Source organism: Myotis daubentonii, chromosome 11, assembly GCF_963259705.1.
Source record: "Myotis daubentonii chromosome 11, mMyoDau2.1, whole genome shotgun sequence".
In the NCBI taxonomy this organism is placed as follows: Eukaryota; Metazoa; Chordata; class Mammalia; order Chiroptera; family Vespertilionidae; genus Myotis; species Myotis daubentonii.
Genome location: NC_081850.1, coordinates 34,815,745 through 34,838,783, shown reverse-complemented (window position 1 = coordinate 34,838,783; position 23,039 = coordinate 34,815,745). Strand labels below are relative to the sequence as shown.

The window sequence follows — 23,039 nt, the reverse complement described above, 5'->3', positions numbered from 1 at the left end:
CCTCCTCTGCCTGACTTATTTACTCAGCACAATACCCTCTAGGTCATTCCATGTTGCAGATGGCAAGATTTCATCCTTTTTTTATGCTTGAGTCATATTCCATTATATACTATATCCACAACTTCTTCTTCTTCATCACCCATTCTTCCACTGATGGACACTTAGATTGCTTCCATATCTTGGCTATTACAAGTAATACTGCAATGAACATATGGATGTATATGTCTTTTAGATTTAGAATTTGGGGTTTCTTTGGTTAAATACCCAGAAATAGAATTGCTAGGCCCTTCTTTGTCTCTTATTATGGCCTTTGTTTTAAAGTCTATTTTGTCTGGTATAAGTATTGCTACCCCAGCTTTTTTTTTTTTTTTTTTTTGCTTGTTTGTTTTCATTTTCATGAAATATCTCTTTCCATTCCTTTACTTTCAGTTTGTGTGTATCTTTCAATCTGAAGTGTATCTCTTGCAGACAGCATGTGTAAGGGTCTTTCTGTCACTTATTAAAGGTGTGCCCTTGTTAGGTTGTTTTCCTCATTGTGCCCGGACTTTTCAAGTCTATCTCCCTAAGTAAGCCAGGTCTCACTCTTGGCACTATTGGCATTTTAGGGGGATGCCTCTTTGATGCATAGCGGCTGTACTGTTCTCTGAAGGATGTTTAGCAGCATCTCTGGCTTCTCCCATTAGACGCCAGTAGTGGCCCCGCCTTCAGTTATGAAACCCAAATTGTTTCCAAATACCCCTGGGGAAGAAATAAAAAATCACAAGAACCTCAACATTAACCCTTCCAGTAAGTTAAAAACCTCCATCAGTCACACTTTGTAAGGTTTTTACAACATCATGCAAATTGATTAGTGCATGCAGACACTTAGTAAGCACAACAATTATTGGACTTTATATGTTTTTATCTTGATTATAAGTAGTGATCATAGGGGAAAATATAAGCAGCAAAAAAAAGAGTATGTTAAAAAGAACTAGCAGACCCCAGAGAGTTCATTACATTATAGAAGGCAAACACTTCATAGGGCTTTAGAGGTTATTTTTAACCACATAGGTGAAGAAATCAAAGTGAAACAGTCGAGTATTAGGCCAAGTTCCTTAAGGAAGAATGTGATAGAGCCAGGACAAGAATACATAACTCTGAACTGGTCACTACACTATATTGAATCCTGTGCAGCACACTGCCGTCAATGTCCTCACGGTTGGAGACTATCTCATGTGTTATGGAATAAGATGAGAAAATAAAAGAATTGGCGCAATGGCAATGTTCTCTCCTTTCTGTCAGAATTGAACGGGGGAAATTTTTGACAGGATTCTTGGCAAATTTTACAGACAAGTTAGCCTATTTTCTAAACCAGGATTGGCCAACTCACCATTTGCTTTCAGCCATTTTTTGGAATGAAGATAGCTCTCCAGCATCCTTTCATTGAACAGCATGTATCCCATTGGTTCAGAAATGATCACATCTACAGCCTCGGGAAGTGAGATTTCTTCAATTATCCCTGGCAGAACAATGATCTTGTCTGAAAGATGGTTATTTTTCACTAGTATCTGAAAAAGATAAAAGAGAGTAGCAGTATTATTGTTATATAGAATCTTATAAAAAAAAACAAGTTTCATAGGTTAGGGGTTAACAGTGTGATAGGGATGAAAGGGAAGTGACATATCTTTTTTTCTATAAACACTCCAAACAGTTTGTTTTTTTAAAAAAATCTCACCTGAGGATATGTTAATTGATTTTTAGGGAAAGTGGAAGAGAGGGAGGGAGGGAGGGAGGGAGGGAGGGAGGGAGGGAGGGAGGGACAGACAGACAGAGACATCAATATGAGAAACATTGATTGGATGCCTGTCATACCACCCTAACCTGGGATGGAACCCACAACCTAGGCATGCATCCTGACCCTTTTGTTGTATGGGATGATGCTTCAAACAACTGAGCCACCCGGCTGGGGCAGGTTTTTTTCCTTATTGCACAAATATTTAATGTTTAATATAAATGAGAAAATTCAGATATAGGACAAATAAAAACACCTATAATTGTACCACATACAAATAATAACTATTAAGCGTTTGACACATACCCTTCCACACTCTTTATACAAACACTGTAAGTATGTGTGATCTGTGTATGTGTGTGTATACAGGAAATGGCAAAAGTAGATTTACAGTTGTGATACAAATAAATAATAAAATAATAAATAATAATACAAGAATAAACTCTGTAGACGCAACTATAAACCTATTTTGGCCCCACCCTGTATATGCACAGGTACTTTTTGGGATTACTCTTTACTAATGGTTTCAGCTTATTTCCCATTTTTCTGCCTGCAATAAAGATGCCAAAAAATTCTGTATGATAACCTTGCCCAAATTAATTATCTTGATCCTTATTAAGTTATCTCTTGATCTATGGATTCCAAAAATAATACCCTATTCATTAACCTGTCTTTAGAAGTACATGTTACAGTTATGTACTCATTTTTCTTTGATGCCCTCTATATTTTATTTAATAACTTTGAACTCACTTAAAAGAGGGGCCTTGGAGAGAAGGGAATTTATTATCTTTCTAAAATAGATCTTCCTAATGTCCTATATGGCAAGGTGACTGTATGATTATATTTATGTCTTTTTACTGCCTGAAAAAAAATATTTCCTAATAAACACCTTACACGTGCCAGCATAATATACAGCACATTTCTTTTTAAGTTGGGGTTCTTTGAGACCCCAAGACTCTTACATCTTTGCTCACTGTATTTATACATAGTCAGAGACCTTCATTTTGTATTTTCCTACCTTGATTCCTTTCCTCATCCTCCATGCAGTACACCATGAATTTATCATGACTCAATTCTCAATTTCTGATCACTTCTTCACGTGGCTAGGGTATCTTTCACCTCAAATCCTATCTTCTAGGGTGTAACCATATTAAATGTCATTTCTACTTTCATTTTTTAAAAAAAAGAAATCAAGGAATCTCTAAGGAAAAACAATAAAGAAAACTATTTGAAAATGTCATCCTTTGTCAACATTCATCCATGCACAAGGACACTTGGAATTCCATTCTATCATCATTCCACACGTTGGTCAAGTTCTTGGGATTGTATAGAGACCTGGCGGGAGAGCCCATTCACGTGAGCGATTCTCAAAAAGATTCCCCTATGAATGGCTGCCCACACTTCAGGTTGCTCTCTCTCGGAGCTCCGGCCAGCACCAAACATTTCTACCAATGTGCTTCGCCACCTCCTCAATGATCAACAAGAGCCAACCCCAGCTTCTTCTTGAAAAGTAACCATTCCTTTAAATTTCATTAAAATCTTTATATGATCTTGGATTTCCTTGATTCTGTTTTTGTCACTAATGCTATAAGCCTCAGTATCCTGGAGGCACACATAGTTGCTTCCCACAGACAATTAGTTTCCATGTTTTCTTATTTCTGCCTTCCAGATAAGTCTCATTTCCACTTTCTCCTTTTTGCCTGAACTAACATGTCCAGTTCCTCATAGCTTTAAATCTGGAATTTAAAAATAGCATTTATATAACTACAATAATAATAGCAGTGCCTGCTTCTTAGGCCTATGTGACATAAAGCATATTAAGGGCTAAGTATTAAAGTTATTGTTGTCATGTTAAATTTCTTAAAAATATTATTCACTAAAAAAAAGAAATGAAAATGAGTAAAAATATGAAAATGCAATTCACTTGTATTCCTACCACCCAGATGTGGTCAGGGTATATTCCCTAGCAGCATTTTAGTGCATCTCTGTTTATAAAAATATATAATATTTTGCAATTACATATTTATTAATTAATATAAAAATAATATTTTTTTCTGTAATATATTTTAGACCATATTGTTGGCATGCTTAAATAAAATACATCCAAACTTATTTGAATATTTTGCAGGTTTTTTTTCATTGAAAATTTATTGATCTCCCATAGAACAACCTTTAGGAAACAATGAAAATAGTTATTGGATATTCCTATGTTTGAATATAATTTCTTGACAGACATTTGAAAGTAGGAACTAAACTCAACCAGCTTTAAGACACAAGAGCAGCCAATTTCAGAGATAGAACATATAATAGTTTTTTAGTCAGTCTTGCTGTCCTTCACCCTTGGTTTACATCATTCTCAGTAGAGATCATTTATGTCACTTCCTATACCTTTCTTCTAAAACGGAAACTCAGTGCCACTGTCCTTCCCAGGAAAAAGGGCACTTCGGTCTCTCCCTCCAGGTGCTGGAAGAGGCCTTTATGCAGCAGAAGGCTCCGTCCTCCATCGTATTCATTGTTGCACCGGTTTTCACTGTGTGACCTGGTTCTTCAGGACAGAGGGCGTTGAGGATAGAGGGAGATTCCAAATAAAGGCTCTTCTCCCAAGATACCATCAAGGTACAAGAAAACCCATGTCATATTCTTGTTTCCATCCTGTTTCCTTGGTATTACATGGGGTTTCAAAAGCCTGTTTCAATAGTCCTGTCACTTGTTATCAGCTCTCTCTCTCTCTCTCTCTCTCTCTCTCTCTCTCTCTCTCTCTCTCTTTAGGTGGTAGTAGCAGTAGAATTCCTCCTTATACTATCACAATAACTTCCAAGATAGGTCAGGGATAATGTCACCTGGTATTCTGCTGTTCTTATCTTATTGGGGAGGATTTTCATTGAGTTACACGTGTTATGTAAGTGTTGTTATCTTTGCCTGCTCAGTTTGGAAGCTTAATTAGTCTTAGAGGCCATACTACACAATGTAGCCCTCAATTATATTTTCTCGTAAAGCAGTGGAAACAGCAAGAGTTTAGAGGTGGAATACTTGGGTGCTGGTTGTGAGTCCTGGACTCACTAGCTGTAAGACTGTGGCCTAGACACATAATTTCTTGGAAATCCATTTTTTTCTCCTATAAAATGAGAATAAAAATATTACCTGTTTCACAGTGTTATTTCAAGGACCAAATCAAATGAAAAAGAACAAAGGAATATATAAGTTAAAAAGAATATAGATTAAATGGAAGAAGAATTTAAAGACAAGATGATAAATCAATAGAATGAGATTAAAAGAGAGATTTCAGACCCAAGGAAACAAATCAAGAAGCAAAGCAACATAATCCTATATAATAAAAAGCTAATATGCAAATGGTCTTCACACACTCATGCCGTCACGCCATGAGGGTTCAGCCACTTAACACTGGGGAGAGAGGAATGGGGACCAGCCAGGCACAAATGAGCTCATGAGAGAGGAATGGGGACCAGCTGGGCTGCGTCCCGGGAGAGGGACAAGCCACCTGCCCCGCGGTCCCAGGCACCAGTGGCTGTGCCTGCACCTATAGCCTGGGAGAGGGACAATCTGCATGCCCCATGGTCCCTGCAGTCCCGGGCACCAGCGGCTGTGCCTGCAGCCCAGGAGAGGGACAAGCCGCCCGCCCTGTAGTCCCTGTGGCTGCGACCCGGGCAAAGCCACCCGCCCACGGTCCCCTGTGGTTGTGGCCGGACCGGGCAAAGCCAGCCCAGGTTCTGGGTGCCTGCAGCCGGCCAGAAGGAGGGAAGCTTGGGTCCTGGGTGCCTGCGACTGGCCAGAGGAGGGAATCCTGGGTCCCGGTGTGGGGTGAGGCAGAGGCAGTTAGGGGTAATCAGACCAACAAAGGAGTAGTTAGTGACAATTAGGCCGGTAGGGGAGCAGTTAGAGGTGATTAGGCAGGCAGAGGTGGTTAGGGGCGATCAGGCAGGCAGGCAGAGGGGTTTGGGGTGATCAGGCAGGCAGGCAGAGGGATTAGGGGAGATCAGGCAGGCAGGCAGGTGAGCGGTTAGGAGCCAGCAGTCCCAAATTGTGAGAGGCAGTCGGATATTCCCCGAGGGGTCCCGGATTAGAGAAAGTGCAGGCCGGGCTGAGGGACCCCCCCCCCCCCCGCCCGCTCCGTGCACAAATTTCGTGCACCAGGCCTCTAGTTTTAGAATAATACACAATATCTAAGAAAATAATATATTACACTCAAATTGTATATAATAATTTTACAAAAGCATTTGGCATACTAGAGCTAACAATATTTTTAATTCTATGGCTTAAAAATATCACCCCCAAGAAATATACATTCTAGACAAAATTTTGAACATGTATAGAAGATAACCTGTCCTAAAATTTTAAAAAATATTGGTAGTTATAAAATAAAATTTTAAAATAAAATGAAGTAACTAGTGACAGTGAAACGAATGAATAAATGGTGGTAACCCTGAATACTATTCAGCAGTGAGAAAGAAAGGACTGGAGATATATGTGTTAACATAAATTAACAAGCAGAATTTTAAGCTGTGGGGTGAGGGAGGAAGCAGGCTGCTGAAGAAAATATAACATAATTCATTTTATAAAAAAGTTCAAATGTTTTCAATAGTAAACTGCATTGCTTGATCTTAACCTGGGTGTGGATATAAATGTGTTTATTTGTTTAGCATTCTTTACACCTTATATTTATACTCACCTCTATTTCTATATGCATGAAATATTTTATAATAGGCAATTTAAAATTATGCTATTAATAGAAAAGCTTTGGATTATCATAATGAATGCAGATTTTAAAAAGGCATACTGATTTCTGCAATCAGAAAGAAGCTAATAGGCAGGGAAGACAGATTAAAACAAAACAGCATAAAGGTACTTCAGACACAGAAAAATGGAATAGAAAAATCACTCAAAGGTATACTAAAAGAAAGTCCATTGAAAAAACCTGAATTTGTTAAAAGAAAAAATACATTGTGGTCATAGGAAAATTTCATATAGTAATAGTAACATGGAAATATAGAGAAAAGAAATTCCTTGGGCACCCAGGCGAAATGAATCACCTTAAAAGTGTAAGAAAGTCAGGCTAGCATTAGACTCCTCCATAGTCACATTCATTTGGAAAACAATGGAACAATGATTACAGAATTTAGAAAAAGCAATAATTGTGACCAAAAGAAAATTAAATCCAGAAGGTGCGATTCACATTTTCAACATGAAAAAACTCAGGGTATATAGCACCCATAAGCCCTCTTCAAAAATGCTCTGCCAAAAATAAAAATAAATAAATCCACATAATTAAGAGATAAATTTTTTTAAATTGGTAATAAAGAAGCTAAAATAAAAGGCTAATGATTAGAAATGGATTCATGCATCCTAATAATTCTATCATTTTATAACTCAAGAAACTGAATGCTAACCATTCCAATTTTATAGGCTGCTATAAAATTAATCCAAAATGATTAATCCACAGTGTGAGGGAATAGAAAATATTTTCAGATATAGAAAACCTCAAAGGTTTTCTGTGTGTAACAAATATAAAATCAACAGCAACAACAACAAAAGACACAAGGAATCAGTCAAGAGGAAAAGATATAAGAAAAAGGATAATGGAGGTAGAAGAAAGAGTAGCAATCTGAGCATGAATTAGAAGTGAATAAATCTGAAAAGAAATTAAAAGTTTACCCATTTTTGATATGTAGAATATTCTTTTTGGAGTAGCAAGAATCAGTGACATAAGATGATATTTCCTTTTCTTTTTTAAATATGTTTTTATTGATCTTAGTGAGAGAGGATGGGAGAGGGAGAAAAAGAAGCACATCAGTTGGCTGCCTCCTGCACACTCGCCTAGTGGGGATTGAAACCTGGGAATGTGCCTTGACTGGGAATCAAACTGTTGGCCCTTTGGTGCATGGGATGACGTTCAACCAACTGAGCCACACTGGCCAGGCTAACATTTCTTTTTCTATGGGTCCAATGAAATCACTTGGTTCCATAGGGAAAGATATTTATATGATTGCCGGGAGCCGGTCCATCCTTGCTGTTTCAAAGGACCTGGCATATATGGCATACTGTTCTTAATATGTTTGCTCACCTTCTTGGCACTATGTGTTTTAACCAAGGTCTCCTCTCTGAGAAAGGTTGTTTCCCCAGGTAGGGATTTTCCCCTGAAGTTAGGGAGGGAATAAAACCCCTCAACTAAGTGCCAGGCGGGTAATTAATCACTTTAACTACGAACAATCATGCTTAAGCTACATAATCTTTACTCCCTGGAATGGAGATAAGAAACGCCCTAACCTTTGTAATAGAGATTGATAGGATTGAATCAACTGGTATAAATATAGATGTAACAAGACAGCAAGAGACAGAACTTAGGAGACAGAACCTAGGCACAGAACCTACACAGAACGTTCTCTAGAGACAGAAGAACTTTGCTGGAGAGAACATGGCAAAAGATCCTGGACAGAAACTGGCCTCAGAACCTAGAGACAGAACCTAGTGAGAGAACATGGCAAAAGATCCTGGACTGAACCTGGCTAGAACCTGGTGACTGAACCTGGCTAGAGAACCTGGAAAGAACCTGGCTGGAGATCCTAACCAGAACTTCGCTGGAGATCCAGACCAGAACTTGGCTGGAGATCCTGGCTAGAGATCCTGGCTAGGCTGCTGATCAACTGAACGCTGTCTCCATGTCATTCCTTCTTCGCCGACTCCGTCCACACCTTTGGGGACCCCTGGACCCGCTGGGGCTGGACCCCGGCATATGATCATTATACTTTATATGCTTTTCTGGAGGTTAAATTTTCAGAAGCAAGCTACACACAAAGCATTAAAAACTGATTATTCTAAACCTTGACAATCTAGAAATAATATAATCAAACAAAATTGGGAGGTGCGTCTGAAGACAATAGTTCCTCTTCGACTACACTGGGAGTCAACAGTATACTCAAAGAAGATAACTCAGGAAACAGAAAAAAGGGTATAAGGATATAAAGTGATAAAAAGTGATGATGGCAATCAGCAAAATAACTAAAAAATCAAAAGCTCAGAGTGGTTCACTGGGAAACGTGATTGGCCATGAACGGGTGGGTGGGAGATGACTTTGTTTTATTTTAGACCGACCTAAGTTGCTTGATTCCCCTTCCTCATGTACAGTTAGCACTTTAATGGGAAAGAAAAAAGTCAGTGAGCAGCCAGCCCCCCAAACAACAGGACACCTAACCAATGTTTCTTTTATTTCCCTGCAGCCCCATTCCTTCATGGCAATTCTGAACCTCTGCTCAGACATTTAAAAAAGCAATAGTAAGCTTACTGTTAAAAAGTTCAGTGGCTTTAATTTACTTAAACAGAATGTTTGAGCTAAAGTTTTTTGCTAACTACTTGTTCTGAGCCCGTTTTATAATCGGGAAATTGAGTCCTAAGGGGGGTCAGTGTCCAACCTAAGGACACGCTGCTAAACAGGGCCAGACTTGGATGGAAGTGATTATATTTGTCAATGTGTTTCAACAAGTTTAGTTCATAACTATTATTGATGATAGTGGCATATGGCCTGGCTCCTTTCTGAGAAGGGTCTGAAGAGGAAGTACCTGTGGTTTCCGTCTCCCTCTCCTTCCCTCCCCCCCACCCTTTTCCCTTTCTCCCCCTCAGTGCACACCTGCCTCCCTCCTGTAATCAAGGTGATTACAGCACTGAGCACTGCCTATGACCCCTCTTGGGCCACTGGTGCTTAATTATCAGAGTGCAGCAAACAGGGCCTTGTGAAATTGGCTGCTAAGGAAGAATAAATGGGCCCCTGGAGGAACCAGCCAGAGACCTGAGCGCAGAAAACCTTTGCAAACAAGAACCAGTTGGCAGGGCAACGAGGAGAGCACAGAGTGAGGAAGACAGAATGACAGATGAGGGAGACAGATGCAGAAGGAAGGGAAAGAGTCAAAGAAAGGGACTCCTCCTTGCTTCTCTTTGGGACGACTTAAGGGCAGAATGGGAGGAGTCCGGAAGCTTCTCTGTACTGAGTAATTATGTGCCCCTTTATCACTGGCAGAATTTCCAAAGGTGGCAGAAGGAAGTCACAGGAAGCTTTCATGAGGGAAATGCTGCCAATCCTGTAGTTTGGCCGCCAACAAAACAAAACAAAACAAACAAAAACCACAAAAAAACCCCACAAAAAACCCACACTGGCAACTTTAATACAGATAGTTGTTTCCCTTTAAAGATGTTCCAGAATGCTCAAAAACTGGGGAAAAGGAGCCTCAAGGAGGCAGACAAGCAGTTTAGACTTGGAAAGGAAGCTTTGATCAAGTTATAGAGTAAGCACTGAAGCCTGGAATGTCTTCAGAAGCATTCACAGCTGTGTGTGTGTGGGGGGGGGGGGGGGCAGCAGGGTTGCACCTTTGCACATCCTATTAGCCAGTTTATTTGCCCTCATTTGGAAGGTAAGTTTTCTCTCTTGAACTGTATCTGACAGCAGGGGCTGTGTCTACTTTGCTCAGCTGGCAGAGTATCTGGCACACTGAAGGCATCCAATACGTATTTGTTAATGACGTCACCAAAGGTGGACATAGCAGCCCTTGGAATCTAGTTTCCATCTTAGTTTGGAAAGTTGTTACCATCACAGAGGAGCAGTTCCAAGAGAAAAGATCAGTCTTCCCCTTTCCAGTCTTTATGCTGGTCCTATGGTAGCAGGTCAATAAAGGGTAACTGGTTAAAAGGAACTTGGGGGAATATTCTCTTTTAAAAAAATATATGTATGTATTTTTACTGATTTCAGAGAGGAAGGGAGAAGGAGAGAGAGAGAGAAACATCAATGATGAGAGAGAATCACTGATTGGCTGCTTCCTGCACACCCCAAACTAGGGATCAAGCTTGCAACCCGGGCATGTGCCCTGACCTGAAATGGAACCGTGACCTCCTAGTTCATAGGTCGATGCTCAACCGCTGAGCCATGCCAGCCAGGATGGGGGATATTCTTTATGTCTCTATAAATGTTGGCATACCCGACAATGGGGAGAAACATTTTAATTTATGAGTTTTTAAAATGATGGCAAGGTTATTGAGGGCCCGTCTAGCATACCCTTCCAGGTTATCTTTGCCTTTCAGTGTCTTAGAGCTATTTTAGAACTCTGTAAGAAAACTGAAGATGATGCAAGTAATTCTTGCTCTAAGAAACAGAAAAAAATTGTATCTGGTGGAATGCCATTGGTGACTGCCCTGTGGATAGACCAGTCTTGCATCTATTTGCAATTTCTTTTCAGCATTCCTCATTATCTATAAGAGGAGGTTTAATATCTAACTGGCTCACCCATTAATAAAACTATATGATACATGCTCATTTAATATTTGTGTGAGAGTCACCACTTTACCATTAAAAATTATCTCTTAGCATTTCAATATACCATTTTTAACTTTAGTTCTGGGACATAATTTTATTCTGTAACTTCTTCATAACTTCTCTTCTTCGTTTCTTCTCTTCTAGGTATGATGGATAGCATGTTAGTTTGCAGTGGTTCTCAACCTTCCTAATGCCGCGACCCTTTAATACAGTTCCTCATTTTGTGGTGACCCCCAACCATAAAATTATTTTTGTTACTACTTCATAACTGTAATTTTGCTACTGTTATGAATCGTGATGTAAATATCTGATATGCTATATGTGTTTTCCAATGGTCGCGACCCACAGGTTGAGAACCGCTGGTTTAGAGTATTTGCTTCTGAGATAATAACCTGAGTTCAAGTCTCTGCTTTCTAGTAATTTTAATTAAATCAATTAATCTCAAGCCTCAAATGAGTACATATAGAACAGGAATAATATTAGCACCTACTTCCAGGTGTGCTTTGAGACTTAATGAGGTAATGCATGTAATGTGATTATACATGGCTTGGCAAATATCAAGTAAATAATAGATGCTAATTATTATACCCTCCCCCCCCCCACCCCAGTCCCACTGGTGGGAGAGCCAGGCTATTACTCCAGTAAGAGTGGGAGTGTGGATGTAGACAGTTGGTCAGGTCATCAGGTCAATTCTCCTTGACCATAGGTTTTCCTTTCTACTCTTTTCCCAGGATGCCACAAATAATTTACATTTTGTTTGGGAACTGCTAGTTGCTTATCAAATCTCCATTCTTGCCTTTTATCTTACTAATAAAATGCCTATACAACTGAGGGCAACAATGCACAAACTAAAATACTATATGTCCCAGCCTCTCTTGCACCCAAGGGTGGCCAACTGACTAAGTTCTGGCCTATGAAATATATGCATGAATTGCTAGGAGTGACTTCCAGGAAGGTTCCTTAAAACAGGGAGAAAGAGCTTGGGAAAGACATTTTTGAGTTCTTCCTTCCTTTCTCCATCCTATTGAATTTGTGCGATGAAGCTACGGCAAACATGTTGGATACTGGGATGACTTTCGGGAGATAAGCCATATACCTGGATAGTGTAGCAGGAAGATGCAAGGAGCCTGGGGCCCTACAAATTTTGTGGAGCTTCCACATTCTTTAGGTCCTGTCCATCAGACTTCTTTTACATGAGATAAAAAATGCTCTTGTGTGAGTTCATTTGGGTTTTCTGTTACATGGAGATGAACTAAGAGATAAATGTGGGTGTCTTAATACCATATGATTTCACTTATATGTAGAATCTAAAGAACAAAGAAATGAACAAACAAAACAGAAACAGACTCATACATATAGAGAACAAACTGATGTCTGCCAGATGGGAGGAGCATTGGGGAACTGAGTAAAAAAGTGATGGGATTAGTACAGCATAGGGACGACAGTCAATAATCTATCCTATATAATAAAAGGCTAATATGCAAATTGACCAAACGGCATAATGACTGGTCTCTACAACGTGCACTGACCACCAGGGGGCAGACGCTTAACACAGGAGCTGCCCCCTGGTGGTCAGTGTGCTCCCACAGGACATCCTAAGCCGGCAGTGGGACATCCCCTGAGGGGTCCTGGACTGCGAGAGGGCACAGGCTGGGCTGAGAGACCGCCCCACCCCAGTATACGAATGTCGTGCACTGGGCCTCTAGCATATATATATATATAAAAACCAAGCAACTGAACAGTGGAATGACCAGAACAACCGGTGGCTATGATGCGCACTGCGGCGGCCAACCAGCCCGATGAGGGGCAGGGCTGGACAACCGGCCACCTGTGGCCCCTTCCCGCTGTGGCCCCTTCCATCCCAATCACTTCCTTCCTTCAGTGATCTAAGTAAGTAAACGCTCTCCAGCCTTCATAGACCAGGAACCTGAACGACAAGTGATCAGGAGGAAAACTGCTCATGGTCTGGACCGTCAGTCAGGTGTCTAAGAGAAGTGCCCAGCACAACCGCCACCTTCTCCCCCCCCCCGCCTCGATCGCACCCCTCCTCCCCCCCCCCGCAAATTCTGGTGCAGTCAGGTGTCCAGGAGAGGTGCCCAGCACAACCACCATCTTCCTGCGTTCTCTCTCCACTGCTTCCTACCAAAGAGGGCAGCCACATCACACCACGGCCTCTCTTGAGAAGGTCAGTCAGCAAGGAACTAAACCGCATTACCTGTCTAGGGGGAGGCTTAGAAACGGAAGCTGTCAGTGCCCCTGACACTAAAGGCCTTTGAAGCTTCAACTCATCCGAAAGCCAACAACAAACATGTATACACCCTGCAAAATGTCTTTGACACTAATAACTCCCCCCGGCCCACCCCTTGGGCTTAACAAGACTCCCAACATTTTTCTATTTTTTTCAATTACAGTTAATATTCAATATTATTTTATATTAGTTTTAGGTGTACAGCATAGTGGTTAGATATTTGCATAATTTACAATGTGATTCCCTTGATAACTCTAGTTACCCACCTGGCACCATACATAATTATTATAATACTAGGGGCCCGGTGCACGAAATTCGTGCACTGGGTGTGGGGGTGGGGGGGAGTGTCCCTCAGCCCAGCCTGCCCCCTCTCACATACTGGGAGCCCTCAGGCGTTGACCCCCATCACCCTCCAATCGCAGGATCGGCCCCTTGCCCAGGACTGATGCCTCCGCCAGAGGTGTCAGGCTTGGACAGGGGACCCACATCTCCCCCCGATCACTGGCTCTGGCCCCCGCCCAGGCCTGAGGCCTCTGGCCCAGGAATCATGCCTGGGCAGGGGACCCCCATCTCCCTCTGATCACTTGCTCCACCCCCCGCCCAAGCCTGACGCCTCTGACCCAGGCTTCAGGCCTGGGCGAGGGGACCATCATATCCCCCCAATCCCCGGCTCAGACCCCCGCCCAGGCCTGATGCCTCGGCCAGAGGAGTTGACCCTCATCACCCTCCAATCACCAATCACCGGATCGGCCCCTTGACCAGGCCTGAGGCCTCCGGCAGAGGTGTCAGGCCTGGGCAGGGGACCCCCAGCTCCCCGTGGTTGCAGGCTCTGCCCCTGCCCAGGCCTAACGCCTCTGGCCTAGGCGTCCGGCTCGGGCAGCGGGGACCCGCAGCTGCAGCGGCCCCGCAATCGTGGGCTCTGCTTTAGGCCCAGGCAAGGGACCCCTAGCTCCTGGGACTGCCAGCTTCGACCGTGCCCAGCTCCCATCGCTGGCTCCACCCCTACTTCCTGCTATCACTGGCCAGGGCGGCAAAGGCGCCTGATTCTCCAATCATGGCTGGGGGGCAGGGCAAAGGCGGCCCCAGGGCCGCCTTTGCCCTGCCCCCCAGCTCTTAGCTCCCCCCTGGGTTTCCGATCACTGTCAGGGGCAGGGGGCTTCTTCCTGCTTTCCCTTTCGCCTCCCTGCATTGTGCCTACATATGCAAATTAACCACCATCTTGTTGGCAGTTAACTGCCAATCATAGTTGGCAGTTAATTTGCATATAGCCCTGATTAGCCAATGAAAAGGGTATCGTCGTACGCCAATTACCATTTTTCTCTTTTATTAGTGTAGACTAGAGGCCCAGTGCATGAAATTTGTGCACAGGTAGGGTCCCTAGGCCTGGCCAGCGATCAGGGCTGATCGGGGCCTTCCAGCTGCCAGCCGGGGCCTCCCTTCCCTGGCTGCCAGCTGGGGCCTCCTTCATTCTGCGCTGCCCTCTGGTGGTCAGCGCATGTCATAGCGAGCAATCGGTCTCCCGGTCAAACTCCCATAGGGACAATTTGCATATAAGGCTTTTATATATAGGGATTATATATAGGGATATGATTATATTTCGGTTGCTTTGCTTTTAGTAAAATCAATACTAATATTAGACCTTTCTGCTCACAAGTATGTCCCATTTATCATCTCATTTCTACTCTACACCACTGTAAGAGAGGCATTATTATTTCCATTTTTTGATATCAAAACTGAAATTCAAAATGATGAAATAACTATCAAGCATATTGTTTCTTTATAGCAAATCAGTCAGTAAAGAAACTCTTGAGTTAACTGAGGTTTTTTAAATAGCAAAAGGGATTTTCAAATGTATACCAAAGGATTATTTGAAGTCAGAATTTTCAACATATAAAAATGGTTGACAAACTATATGCCTGAGTATGCTGATTTAGAAGTTAGAAAAATAATACAAGTAAATGGGTTATAGGCCAAGTCAAAGTGAGGAGCTGGGTTGAAAAATATTATGTGTCTATAAAATAATTCTGACAAAGCAACATTTTAACCATTTAAATATGAAGGAATTAGCATTTATTTGGATTTATTTTCCACCAAATGTTATGCGAGTATAAAAACTGCCCCAGGTTTCACCAGCCCAAATGTTTCATGTTCTCAGATGGTTTTTCTTCAAATGTGAAATTCAGCTAATTAGCCCATCCTTGGCTTTGAGAGCAACCAGTGGCTTGGGAATATCTAGACTAGAGGCCTGAGCTGCAGCCAGCTCTGCAGAGCTTTGGGGGCAGCAGATGAGTAAATAGAATCACTCCTGGGTAGTGAGGGCTGATAAAATGCCTATGTCATAAAGATGTAGCCAAGGCATTCTGCGCGTTTCCTTCAGGTTCTCCTCAAGAAGAATACCCAGTCTAAGAAAGTGCTCATGAGAGAAAAAAATCACATTTCTGCAAGGTCAAGCAAGCAGCATTATGAATGGACAGAAATAGTTATGACAACCAAAACAGACCTAAAAAAGTGCGAGTCCGTGCAGACCTTCATTATCAAGTGAATGTAACTAGGGACTTAGAGAATAAATGCACTGGGGGCTCGTATGGGAAAGTAGACTAAAAACACATTTACTCTTAAAAGTCAGAGACTTCGGATCTGGGTCTTGATGTGTGTTCTTCCTCCTCCCCCGCCCACCTCTCTTCTTACAGGGACTGTTTAGGAAGACTGGAGGTTTCAGAACTTCTTCCACATCCACATGACTCCTTGCTTCAGAGAAATATGCAGGCATAATATGGGGCAGAGCGACCCAGCTCACTCTACCCTCACACAGCATTTTCTTCTAAGATCATCCCAAACCACACGCCGCCTGAGCTAAATTTGCCAAAAATAAATAAATTCATCCCCAGCTAGTTGGCTCCATAACTGACTTGTGACCCTCTCAGCAAGCGCTTCCAGGTAGTGATCTGCTGGCGTGTTTCTGGGAGACCCTTCATCTGTTTCTGTCAGATATCAATGACTCCGTCCTCTTGCTAAGTAGCTCTGAGTTAAAGGTGAGACCCAGGGGTGCTTTTCACCCTTTATATTTCCTTCTATTTCTGCTTTAATCCAAGACGTCACAAGGACAATGTGACATAAGAAATATGTACTTGGTTTCTGGCCCTGGTTCCTGACACAGAGCTCCTAAAACCCTTGTAATTTCTGTAGCGATAGGAGCATCTTACACATGGCTCCTCAATCCCTTGGGATTTCCTGAGTGAGAGAAGCATCTTTTGTTCTAATGAGATGACGCCTTGTTGGATCCGGGACAGTTTCAGAGGAGGGGCTGGTCACCAGAAAGATCAAGCCATGATTAGACACTTGGAACTTTTATTTTTTATTATTTTTTAAATTAAATCATTATTGCTGAAAGTATTACAAGTATTATGTATTAACCTCCCCCCTCCATTAACCCCTTCTAACCTGACCCTGTCCTCCACCCCAGGCCTTCACCTCCCTATTGTCTGTGTCCATGGGTTATGCATATATGCATACAAGTTCTTTAGTTGATCTCTTCCCAACCACCCACCCACCCACCCCCCAATACACCTCCGCCTTCCCTCTGAGACTCCACAGTCTGTAGAAGCTTGGAACTTTTAGTTCCTCCTGTATTCTCCATAAAGGGAAGAGGGGCTGGAGATTGAATTAATAATCAATCATATGTACATGATGAAGCGTCCATAAAAATTCCTAAATGGGGTTTAGATGCTGAGAGGGTAGCACACACCAACTCCAAGGGGACAGACGTTTCCACATGTGGGGCCCTTCTGGCTTTCCCCTAAAGACCTCTTCAATCTGTATCTTTTATAATGTCTTTTATGATAAATTAATAAATATAGGTAGATGTTTCCCTGAGTTTTGTGAGCTCTTCTAGCAAATTATTGACAACTGACTGGGTTTGTGGGAACCCCAACTTAGTAGGCAAGATAGACAGAAGTGTGGGTACCCTGAGGACCCACCAGGTGTGACTGGTGTCTGAAGTTGAGGGCAGTCTTGTGGGACTGAGCCCTTAAACCTGTGGAATTGGGCACTAACTCCAGGTAGTGTCCAAATTAAATTAAATTATATAATGCCCAAGGGGTCCAAAGCGTTGGAAAATAGGTTGGTACAAGGGGAATAAAGCCCACACATTTGGTGCCAGAAGTATTGTGAGCAGAGAAACGTGCACAATGATGATGAACAATCTTCCGTCTCATATGTGGGGACACTTCTTTGCTCAGCCATTCAGATAATTTCTCAGTATTAAGAGTTGACCTCTATGTGTTCCTTCTTTTCCTTTGATTCAGTTATAATACATACTCAGTCTCTTATTCAAGCCTTGAAACTAGTTTGAGACCATGCAATTTAGAATATACAATGCAATTTAGAATATACAATTCTGAGACAATGCAATTCAGGAATACAAATACCGGGATCTGAGTTCCATGAGAGTAATTAAAGGGTGAATTGTCAGAAACTAGGGTGATTATAACCTCTTAGCCTGGAGTCAAAAGACGGCAGGTCTACAGGTTTATAAAATGTGATGAGGGAAGTGAAAGCATAGAACAGTGGTTCCCAATGTGGAGCATACACCCCACAGAGGGGCAATTTGATTTTTATGGGAGACAATCCGAGAATGAGTTATTAACAGTGAATTTTTTGCCTTTCTTATGGTTCTAGGGGCCTAATGTACAGTATATAAATATATATTGTGGCATATGTATGCATTTCAGTTCTCTATTAAATGTTTTGAAACTTTATTTGCGATTTTTTCATATTATTATTTTTTAACAATTTCTTAGTGATTTCTTCCTCGGTACTTCAACTGTCCTTTCGTTCTTTTATTTTTCTCTTTCATGGATGCCACATTCTTTGGAAGCTTGTTGAGACCAAGTTAATGGCCTTTTAGGCTTCCTCCACATGAATAGGAGTTCACTTTTTTAATAAGAAGAATTATATGTCACGGGATTGGGGGCACCATTATTTCAGAGATGCTGAGGTGGGGCATGGCCAAAAAAGGTTGGGAATCACTGGCATAGAAGGAACCTCAAAGATCACCGTCCTAGTTCAACAACCCCATTGTGCAAAAGAGGCAACAGAGACACAAAAAGTAACATGACTTGTTAATTTCAAGGAACCAATAAGCAACCCAGGCAAGGCTAGAACCTGAACTCACTGTCCCCCATGCAGCATTTTCTCATTTCATCGCTCGGACTCCCACATGGAGATGGTCTCCCCTGTCACTGGAATATGAGGAAGAACTGAGTTGCTGTTTCACTCAGGACCCCCAGACTGTGCCTCGTGTTCGCTGAACAATACTTGCACATCGTTTTCTTGTCCTGGCTTTACGCAGAATAACTCAACCACCTTTCCCATCATTAGCTGCTGTTCGGACCAGCTGAGAAATTCTTATGGTGATTTATTAGTCTCTACTGGGCTGTGTTCCATGTAATTTTCAAGCAAAGGACAGAAAAGATTTCCATCAGCGAGGAAGTGGTGTGAAGCACAGAGGTTAAAACAACATCTCCCCTGAAGAATACATTTATAAAGTCACCCAAAGCATGTTATTCAATCTGGCACCTGGATTTAAAGATTGCCAGATGGCCCACCCAGGACTCTGAGGAAGAAATATCACATTGCTCCTCCCTTCTTGCTCCTGCCTCGCCCTGATAATACCACGACTGATTAGAGAACCACAGCATCAATGATGCCAGTGACTAAAGGTAAGACGCTCAGGCTAAACGCTCTCTCTGTACCTGGAGACAAGATGGCATTTGTATGTGTAACACTGAATTCCCCATGCACTTTTAAGAAAGCAGGAAATCTCAGGAAGAGAACAGAAAGAAGAGAGGTTTCAGATGCATCACAGGGCAAGCCTTTGGGACCAACTATGTGAATGGCATGATGAAGTGTAATCTACCAAATGTATTATCTCACAAATCCAGACAGACTTTCAATTCCAGTCCAGGATCACCGTGCCTTCCGTTTAGTTTGATAAATTCAGTTCAAAGATTTTCAATCAGGTAGAAAGTGCTGTGCTCTAGATGATGTGACACCGTTAGGAATAGTACCAAGCAGAGTCCCCACCACCACAGGTTAATGAAGAGGAAAGACATATACACAGCCAAAAATCATGGTTAATGCTGATGCAGGGCTTACTTGTGCTGTGCACTATTTTAAATGCTTTACAGATATTAATTCACTTCATCACACAACATTCCTATAAGCTAGGCTCTATTTTTACTCTATTTTACTAACATGCAAACTGAAACCAGGTAATTTGCCAAGGGTCTCTGTAATGGGTGAATGTACCCTTCCACACGCACATGCACACACATACACACGATAAGTATAGCTGAAGTCCCAACCCCTAGGGCCCCAGAATGTGACCTGATTTGGAAATAGAGTCATTGCAGATGAAATTAGTTGGGTTGAAGTTATACTGGAGTAGAGTGGGCCCTACTCCAATATGACTGGTCTCCTTACAAAAAGGGGGAATTAGGACACCGACATGCTCACAGAGAGAGCTCCATGTGAAGGTGTAGGCAGAGACTGAGGTGATGCAACAGAAGCAGAGATTCCTGCAAACCACCAGAAGCCAGGAGTCTTCCGCACAGCACTCAGAAGAAACCACCCTGCCGACACCTCCATCTCAGGCTGCTAGCTTCCAGAACTGGAGACAATACATGTGTGGGTAAGCCACCCAGCTTGTGGTACTGTGTTATGGCAGCCCTAGCAAACTAACACGGCCACCAGGCCAATAAACAGTGACTTCAAACCCAAGCAGTCTGCTGCCAGAGTCTGTGCTCATAACCATTTCACCAACCTGCTTATGTTTCTTAAAGCACGGAGCACACTGTGGACTTTCCCACATATAAGAGAATGAGAGACACAGAAAGGGTACACAAGCCAAATGAGTTCAAAGAAAGATTGTGAACAACCTAATTTAAAACATACACTGAGTAAGCATTTGCTGAGAACTTTCGACTTTGGGGATTCAAAAAGAGCAAGATGTATCACTACTCTCATGGAATTTAATAACCTAGTTGGATCTCTAAACAACGAAATTAAACTGCTCCGAGTTAGGGAGGCCCTTCATCAGAAGTGACATTCTGTAAAAACTAGAGGGTCATGCAGGAGCTACCAGGTTAACACTGTGGCAAAAGGAGATTTTAAGCAGAGAAAGTGTTATTGGTGGAAGTGGAGTTCTTGGGGTGCCTAGAGAAAAGGAATTTTCGGAGGCCCCCACCGGAGAATAGGATTTTGTGGAAAGCTTTATTGATGATGTAAAATTAAGGGGGTTTCTCTCCATGTGCCCAATCTGTCTTGCCATGGAAGAAATTCAATCTTGTCTTCAGCAGAGACAGATTTAAAGCCACTGTCCAGAATTTTTGTTCCATATTAAAGTCCAGTCCAGCATCTGGCTAGCTTAGCATGGTTCCTAGCTGCAGTTAACTGTGTGTGGTATCCACACGCCATGGGCCATGTGGCTGCTTAAGGCCAAAGGCTATGGAAAGAGAACAGGAGAGCACATGGCGAGAGTGGGTCACAAAGCAAGATACAGCAAGAACAAGCCAGAGAGAGGAACTCTGTGTTTCAGGATTTTAACCAGGAGCTTCTTCACACTAACCAATTCACTCTCCAAGATTTCGCATGCTTCTGATGGGGGGCACCTCCTAGCCAATCCATTGTAGCCCAGGCTAGACTGACAGGCAAGCATCTTCCTACATCACCCTGACTTCTCTGCGCATGCCCCCGTCTCCCCTTTGTTTGATCCCTTCCCCAGTGATCTGCAGGGAATGAACTGTGGTTCCACGGGGAGCATGAAGCTGTAGCTTCTTGTGAAGCTGCCCAGATGACCATGCTTAAAACATCTGGCCTCTCCTTTGCTTTAACTAGCTAATTATGACAATAACAAAATCAATGTGTATAATATCAAAGAATCATGAATCATGCAAGGCAAGGAAGGGACTGTTCAGATTTTAATTAAACTGTGCCAGTCTGGGTCAATGTCCATTCTATCTCAGGCTCTTATGCCACACATTTCTCATAAGCAGCCATGGACCAGAGCCTGCTAGGTCTATTGTTGGCTCAGATGGCCCCTGGTCACCATTTTGATCTATCATTTGTTTTCTCTCCGGCTTCCTGACTCCTCGGATATTAACCTTAGCTTCTGGTGGCCACCTCAGCCCCGCTAAGCTTTTCACTCCTGGCTTCAAGGGCCTCTTGGCTTCGTTTCTGGCTTTTTAGGGGGGAACTATTTAGTTCTCTCTGGCTCCACACATCTGGCAACCAAGGACCTGGGTCAGCCAGGCCTGACCCGGATTAGGCAGTTAAGGGAGGGAAAGTGGTCAGGATAAGGGAAGGAGGTGAGTTGTTATGGGCTAATTGTGTACCCTCCAAATTCATATGTTGGAGCCCTTAATCCCTCAGTACTTCAGAAAGTGGAGAGAAGATCTTTAAAGAGATAATTGCCCTAGCCGGTTTGGCTCAGTGGATAGAGCGTCGGCCTGCGGACTGAAGGGTCCCAGGTTCGATTCCGGTCAAGGGCATGTACCTTGGTTGCGGGCACATCCCCAGTGGAGGGTGTGCAGGAGGCAGCTGATCGATGTTTCTCTCTCATCGATGTTTCTGACTCTCTATCCCTCTCCCTTTCTCTCTGTAAAAAATCAATAAAATATATTTAAAAAAAAATAAAGAGATAATTAAGTTAAAATGAGGTCGTGAGGTGGGCCCTAAACCACACATACAGACCCTACATACAGACGGAAGACCATGTGAAGACAGAGGGAGAAGACGGCCACCTACATGCCAGGGAGCGAGGCCTCAGAAGAACCCAGCCCTGCTGGCAACTTGGTCTTGGACGACTAGCCTCCAGAACTCGGAGAAAATTAATTTCTGTAGTTTAAACCACCCAGTCTGAGGTACTTGACGGCAGATTAATACGTGGATGATAAAGGAAAATGAAGAGAGAGAGACATGTGTCAGGGATCCTCACTATCTCGGATACAGCTCTGGTTCCTGGAGTGTAGTTAAGGTCAAGAGACTGGCCTTCTGGACACCAGCTCTGGGACCAGTCCCCCAGCCAATCAGGCTCTGGGGAGGGGGAGGCTCGTGAAGACATGATTCCTATATCATTGTCCCCTACTCTTGCTGTAAAGACTGAATCAGACTTTCTCCATCAGGACTGTTGTCCCAATAAGGTTGGGTGTGATTCCAGACACCTCACCCTTCCCCCCCCCCCCCCCCCCCCCGACAGGCACTCGTTTGCTCAGAAGCTGTCATTTACCACAGTTAGAGTTCAAGGCCTGAAATGTAATGCCTATTGAGCAGGCAAAATTCAGCAACACAAAAGTCACCCAGTTGATCATTCATCAGGGGAAAGTGACAACTATCTCTTCTCCCCTGTTTTGATTGGAAAAGTAGGAAGCCTTGGGTGTTGGAAGCAGGAGTAGGGTTCATAACAGAGATGGATGCAGTGTGTGTGTGTGTGTGTGTGTGTGTGTGTGTGTGTGTGTGTGTACTGGGAGACGGCTACAGGAATGTGGCCTGGAGACACAGCAGTCAGACTTTTAAAAATCCTGCCAAGTATTGGCCTTATTTACCTTCAACAGGGTCATTTTGGAAGTATTTTGGCTGCACTCATACATGCACGCCGCTGGGCTTCCAAGAATGCATGTCTGAAGATTTCTTTTGTGACTTTATTATAA

At 42.8% G+C, this 23,039-nt stretch overlaps 1 protein-coding gene across 2 annotated transcripts in view; it reads right to left on the bottom strand.

The window, feature by feature from the left end:
- LOC132211947 (histone-arginine methyltransferase CARM1-like) overlaps positions 1 to 23,039 on the bottom strand; it is a 233,885-nt gene that overhangs the window by 44,297 nt on the left and 166,549 nt on the right. For both annotated transcript variants that reach the window (XM_059656785.1, XM_059656786.1), the window contains exon 6: positions 1,370 to 1,547. In XM_059656785.1, the coding sequence (XP_059512768.1) occupies positions 1,370 to 1,547 (178 nt within the window). The remainder of the gene's footprint in view (positions 1 to 1,369; positions 1,548 to 23,039) is intronic.